The sequence below is a fragment of the Platichthys flesus genome, chromosome 4, assembly GCF_949316205.1.
Source record: "Platichthys flesus chromosome 4, fPlaFle2.1, whole genome shotgun sequence".
NCBI lineage: Eukaryota > Metazoa > Chordata > Actinopteri > Pleuronectiformes > Pleuronectidae > Platichthys > Platichthys flesus.
Window position 1 is genome coordinate 10,710,943 of NC_084948.1, and position 7,174 is coordinate 10,718,116.

A 7,174-nucleotide genomic window follows, 5' to 3' on the forward strand; every position below is an offset into this window, starting at 1 on the left:
CAGCTATATTACAATATTGTTGTATGCTCTGGGTCTGTTTTAAGACATTTGTGTCGAGATTTTTTAATACTTTTGCACAAATTTCGTTCTTGGCCATTTTGCTGAGGCAGAAAAGGACGTTGTGGAGCCCCATAGGTCTTCTCAAGAGAGTTTCTCCTGATCTCTTACATCATGTCTGGTGAGTTTTCAAGTCGGATTTTCATCTGGATATCACTTTTTAGTCGCCTTTTCTCCTGTATGGGGCAGAAAAGACAACAATTTAATGTTTAGTGGCAATATTTAAAGCAAAGCAGAGTCGCAGGGGAAAATGAGTGGGGTTTATTTTATAACTGCAGATGTGGATTTAATAGCAAATTGACGTTATTTATAAAGAATGTGCAGCAGACAAATAAACTTCCGTGGATTAAAGTTTGCAGTTTAATGTCGCATGTCTCCTGCTTGTTTTGGGCGGATCAGGAGCGTCCGCTATTCCCACTCAAACACTCCTCTACTGCTTAACCAACTTTTATAGATTCGTGTATGTTTCATTCTCACTATCGCCGTCTATTAGCACACGTCAGGGCATGTGCATGATCTTTTCTGCCGGTTCGTTTTTAATTAAACATTAGTTACCGGTAGACCTGACATTTCAGCCGTTTTATACCTGAGTCGCTTCTGCGTACCAGGACGTTATAAGTAACCGCGTTGAAGTGGGATGTGTCTGCACCGTTAATTTGGCCCACTATTTGCCACATTAAAGACAAACCATGAAGTAGCGTTTAGATATATGAATATTTATCAGATGAGGTTCCGCGGCCGAGGCTTCATCTCTTATCAAATCGCCTTTTTCCAAACGGCACGCCACTCCTGGGCGCTTTAAATGACGCCTTTGGGTCTAAATTACGCGCACCTATGCGAGGCGTTCTCTATGTTTCCTTAATCAAGATTCGCCTATAGGAATAAATAAGGTCAATTGCCTGTATAAGAACCACTGTATTTTAGTCAAATATCCAAAGTGGGAGGCAGGGGTGATTTGAATAAAGTTACAGAGAATTAGGGTAAGAGTTTGAGTTCCTGATTTATAAACAACATAAGGCTGAAATCGTTCTCCCAATTCCCCCCCCTCCCCCGCCACAAAAGCACAACAACGCGATCGATGCGAAGCACAAAGTAATCGTTTTAAACCTAAATGCTCCACACGCGATTACATGCGCTGTGCGTAAAGAGCAGGACTGTCTTTTTTAATGGATCGCCGCGGCACCGGTTGGAAGCATTTCAACGCTTCCAACTTTACTTCAGAATCGACTCTTGCGCACAACGTTGCCCCAGAATCAGCTTCGAGGTGTTAACCGAGACAAGTTTAACGTTTTAGCCTCCGATCGCTTTACTCCGGACTCGCCCTGTCTTTGTGCCTTCTTACTTTGGCGGCTTCTTTGTCCAAATTTTAACAAACGAGCCCACACACATTTCCACCCCGAGATCGATCCAGGTTTCACAAGCTCTACATTCAAATCTCTCAGATCTGCGTTAATGCTCAGGAATGTACACTTACGGTTTCGCATTTTGTGCCGTTTTTCCTTTGTCCCTTGCCTGGACCGGGTGGCTCGTGAACACACTCAGGGCGCAGCAGACTACTCGGCGGACGGCGTAATAGGACACGCCGCCCTGCCGTAAACAGCGAGCCGTGGCCGGGAGCAGCAGGGGGGCTCAGGCAGGGGCAAGCGGTCAAAAAGTAGCCGGAGCCAGCGCGCGCACTGGGCACTGACAATGCGCTTTTACCATCCAAATATTCGGACACGAATTTAGACATCGAAGCGCCACATATGGTTTTAACAATACATTGTTTATTGTAACATGCTGTGTGTCTGTTACCGACATTTCCCCACATAGAAAGTCTGTTTATAAGGAAAGAAATAGAGCAACATAGTCATGGCAGTGTAGAGGAGGGAGACAACTTAAAGGTGAACGTGTTGGTGACATATAGGGGGATACTTTAGACGACATTTTTATTTTCATGTGTTCAGTTTGAGGGAGAGAAAAACAGATTGTGTGCTGCAGATGGAGGAGGGGCCGAGCAGCGGCGGAGAGGAGCCCGTGTCTGTTGTCGTCTGCTGCTTAGTAAACATGAGCGGCATGCTGTTCTATTCATCCAGATCAGCCGAGGGTGTACCAGGGCGTCCGCGTGAAGACCACGGTCAAAGAGCTGCTGCAGAGGCACAGAGCCCGGGAGGCCAACAGCAAAAAGCCGAGACCGGTAATCCCCCCCACAAAAACACACACACCTTGCCGCTTCTCTCTCTCTCTCTCTCTTTTCTTTTTTTTTACCAAGAAGGAGATAAGACAATAAACGGTCCCTGTAAATGACTGACATATAAGCACGCACAATCTGACAACCACACTGAGTCTAAGTCATTCAAGACCAATTGTCCTGATGAAAATATCTATTCATGTTGTCTCCCTCCTCTTCCTCCTGATGGACAGATTGGACAGACATCCCAGGGCTGCTTGGATCTCCAGGATCTTTGCGCGACCACTTTTGCAAGTAAGTTCCCTCGTGGCAGCAAGACTAAAAGTGCAGTGCCGAAAAAAAAAGGCCATTTAAGTTTCAGATCTGCAGCAGCACGTGGCTCCACCCTGACCTACAGCAGGTACATGTGCCCATATTTAGAATGTAGCCAACAAATTGGAAAGTCCAAATTTGCATGAGGCCATGTACCTCTTCAAATGCATTGGCTGCTGGAACCATGGCGTCCTCTCTGCTCTTTAAGGTCTATTTAAAAAGTCTTCCCGTGGTCTGATTCCACACTGAGACTCGTGCAGCTTATTCGAATGCACTCGTGCCCATTTATTCTCCCAAAAATATAACATTTTATTTTGAAATGCACCTCCTCAAACTTGGGAACGCATCTGTATGTCTGCCAGATCTGTAGATTGGAATATATGCCATGGACGTTGTACTGAACCCGCAGTCCGTCATATAGGCCATACACCTCGACGTTTTGTTTACCCGTTGGATATTTACGCACAATTTTCCTTTCAGACGTAAATCCGTCAGCTCGCTATGTGGACCCCCCTCCGTCCATCCCTCCAGCTGAGCCGAGCAACTGTGGCGCGCGAGCTCTCCAGCTACGCACCGCCCAGTTCCAAGTTCCTGGCAGCTCGTGCAGCCTCCAGAGCATCCAGGGCGACGCATTTAACGAGATCCAGAAGCAGGTTGGGGACATGGCGTATCCCAGCACCTGCTACAGTGACAGCAGCAGCATCATGCACAACAACAGCAGCTACAGCAACTGCAACAATATCGGTGGTGGCGGCGGCTACAACTCCTGCCTGCCTCCCCCTCACTCCCTTTCGCTGCAGTGGCATTATGGACTCACCCCAGAGGCCGACTATTACGGGCATGGGATGGTACGTTTCTCCCACAGACACTGACAAAACTCCACGAATAAACAACAACAACAGTGTTTATGAGGAGTAGTAATCGGTTATTAATCAGATGTTACATGTAGTACTTATCTCTGGGGTCTTGTCTGAGGACCTAAACAAACAAACAACAATTAAGGGCTGCTCTGTAATTGAAACTGCAAAAAAGAAAGACAAACACCTTTTAAAAACACAGAAATACACTAATGGAAATGGTAAACATTTAAAAAGATACATCTCAAAAACATCTCAAATTGTGTGACTGTAATAGAGGCTTGGAATAGAATTGTATTATTAGCAAAGTTATAACTTTTGTTTTGCTTCTAATCAGATCTGTCACTAATCAAATGCATATTAAATGTAACAAGATACTTATAATACTGATAATTATTTCAGTATGTTTAATAAAGGAATAATTGTTAAAAGAAAAACACCACTCACAGGCGTCCCTGCTTGAGCCTGTGGCCTCTACTGTCAGTTTGGTTGTCCACCACATGACATGCATGACAATGCAAACTGGTGCAAAATAGAATCCTCACCATCCTGCACGTCTTCTTCTCTTTCAGGCTCCCGGCTCCCCGTCAGAGTCACGGAAGCTCTGCAGCCCCGTAGATCACAACAGCTACTCGCCGCAGGACTCGTTCTCCTCCTCCTCCTCCTCCTCCTGCTACGACTCGCCCAACAGGATGGAGTCCAGCCACCACGGCTTCTCCTCAGAGCATTACCCGCACTGCAACCTCCAGGACTGTTACTGCCTGCCCCACTGTTGGCCAGGCCAGCAGGAGAGCTTCTCTGCCCCCGATTACATGCCTTACTACAACCCCACAGACTATCCATACACCTGCACCGTGGAGGAGAACTATTTAATGAGGGATTTGCAGATCCCCGAGATGTGCTACAATGTCCTATGATGAGAGCGTCTGCAGTATTGTTTTGTCTTCCTGCTGTAAATATGATTCTCTTCAGTGTGCTCCTACGGGCTTGTGCTGTGATGGAGTGAATATGATGGATGCTGAATGGATTGAAAGGCTGATATTTTTGTATCAAATACTGTTTTTTTTTATTAACTTCGATTTATTTTTATACACACAACTTGTTGCTGTTATAAATAAAAAAAACGTGTTGAACTCACCAACGTGCTCATTTTCACTTGTTAAGCATTCACACTTGAAATAAATGATTAAGTCAAAGCGGATTAAGAGTAGTGATAAGTGATGCTGTGTCAGGGTCAGTGTTATTTTTTTACTTTCAGAAGTGTCTGTTCCTGCCCAACAACTCTTATATTAGGTTATTTATTAGTATTTGTTTTGCTTATTATAGTAGAATGGCAGTCCATAAAGGTGAGGTGGGGCTGAGCTTAGCTGTAAAACTTTGCACTGAAGCTAAGGAATGGTGCTACATCAAACCTGTGTGTGTGTGTGTGTGTGTGTGTGTGTGTTTGTGTGTGTGTGTACATGATGTAGTCAGCAACAAGTAAGTATCAGCATCACGTGTCATTTTGGAAGAATGCACAAAAAACATGGTGTGTTTCCATGCAGTGTCCACACCAAGAACAAGAGGCTTCATAACCAAATCCCCGAGCAGGTCAGGTTTCTCAGCAGAATGAGCTACCTTATTATATAAAATGCCTCGAGATTCGGAATGTTATGATTTAGCACTATGCAAATACAATTTAATCACCGACCTGAGTTGGGATCATGTCACTTGAAGGTTTCTGGGATTCTTCGAGCAAAATGCAAGCTGTGTAAACTGGCTCCCACAGGCAGCTCTCTGTTTTCTTTAATAGTTCCAAATGCATCCATATGACAACTGTCAACAGTGGAAACTTTACTCAGATAAAAAGAAGAAAGCTGTTCAATGAGATGTAATATGCTCAATATGGGGAGACGATGTGAACTCACTGGTTTGTGATGTGTTTAGAGAATTTAATGACACGAAGAAAAGATTTGGTTTTTTTCCAATGTTAACCTCACTTCTTGACAAAAACATTCTTTAAAAAACCTGATCAAGTTATTCTTTCATTCGTGTGGGCGGGCAGGGTAGCCAGGACTAATAAAAGCACCCTACAGACAGCGAGGCAGGAGGGTGGGCTGGGTCTACCTAACTTTATGTTATATTACTGGGCAGCAAATATACAAAAGATACTCAGCTGGTGGTACAAGAGTGAGTTGGATTGGTGTAAAATGGAGTCCCTCTCCTGCCACACCTCTTCACTTGTGGCTCTGACATGCTCCCCTTTGCCATTCTCAGTTTCAAATTATACCTCAAATCCTGTAATCTTGTCAACCTTGAAAATATGGACACAGTTTTCGTAAATATCTCAAGCTAAACAATCTTGTCCTCCTAGGTCCGTTGTGCAATAATCATATTTTTTTACCTTCTAATCTTGACTCCGCATTTACACTTTGGAAGGAGAAAGGTCTCATATCATTTCAAGACCTGTTTTTAAATGGTACATTTGTTGACTTTGAGAGTCTGTCCCATAAGCATGACTTGCCCCGGACCAACTTCTTTCGTTATCTCCAGGTTCACAGTTTTATTAAAGATTATTGCAGTACATTTCCACATTTACCTGCAGATTTACCTAAAATTCTTGACAAACCTAAAACTTGGATGAAAATGATATCAAAGCTGTACACAGGTATTCTCCAGGCTAACCCCTCTCCACAGATCACAGCAAAACAGGGGTGGGAGAGAGCAAAATTACGAGTTCCTCATCCTGTGCCCATCTTAACTTAATATTAAATGTTTTAGCATTTGCCTCTCTGATTGTCAGCAGGCGTATCCTTCTACACTGGAAACTGCCCAAACCGCCGGCAGAACAATCATGGCAGACTGACCTAATGTCATTCCTTAAATTAGAAAAAATCAAATTTTCATTCCGAGGGTCAACGGAGAAATTCTTTACTATATGGCAACCTCTTAACTCATATTTCGATAATGTAGCTACAACTCCTACGGTGTAGGGGTGAACAACCCATTATGCTCTGTTTTTTGTCCAGCTGTGCTCTCACATCAATGTGAATGTACAAATGTAAGGTGCTTGATGATATTCTGTTTGAAAAGGGAAGACCAACTGGGGTGGGGGGTTGGATAATGTTTTGTGTGTTTTCTACTTGTTCGTTTGTTTGTTTGTATGTTTGTTTATTTGGCAAAAAAAAACAAAAAAAAACATGCATCTATTTGTAAAGGTCATGTAACATGATGTGATGTGTTTCAATAAACAGATTTATAAAAAAAAAAAGAAAAAAAAAAAAAGATTTGGAGCCATTTCTGTATTTTCTTAGTCACGATAAAATGTGCTTTTTTTCAGCAAAATTAATTAAACTTTAAAAGTCTGAGAACAAACCATTTAGAGTGATACATAAAGAAAATATAACAGTTCAATAAATAAATGTGTATTTGAAGGTTTTGTTGGTGACTTGTCAGCCATATCGAAACTGGATAGGATTGTGCTGTGACTGTTTAATATTAAAAATTATTTTATCGATTTATCAGAGACTCTCAAGCACCTGCTACTTTCCTCATGAGGAGAAAAGACAAATCCATGGCCCGATGTCTCTGAGATCCTCATCCTGCTTTCGGACATTACACTGGATTCAGGGATTTGTGTCAATCATGCTGTATATGTCCTATATAGTCCAGGCAAAGTAACCCATTTTGGAGCCAAAAATAGAAGTAATTGTAAAATAATTTTTTTCAGCATAGATAATTTCTATGAGGTGTCCAGAACAACATACTAAAAGTCCTAAGAAATCCTAGTTGAGGAAAT

The 7,174-nt window shown here is 42.8% G+C and overlaps 1 protein-coding gene across 1 annotated transcript; it reads left to right on the forward strand.

The window, feature by feature from the left end:
• Nucleotides 1-1,224: 1,224 nt before the first annotated feature.
• On the forward strand, nucleotides 1,225-4,533 carry linc.pou2af1 (lnc RNA pou2af1; the record flags this gene model as incomplete). Its single annotated transcript, XM_062386270.1, has 5 exons — nucleotides 1,225-1,321; nucleotides 2,133-2,233; nucleotides 2,461-2,521; nucleotides 3,020-3,387; nucleotides 3,969-4,533. Coding segments are annotated over 5 exons (972 nt in total), but the record flags the coding sequence as incomplete, so codon positions are not given.
• Between the last annotated feature and the right edge of the window lie 2,641 nt (nucleotides 4,534-7,174).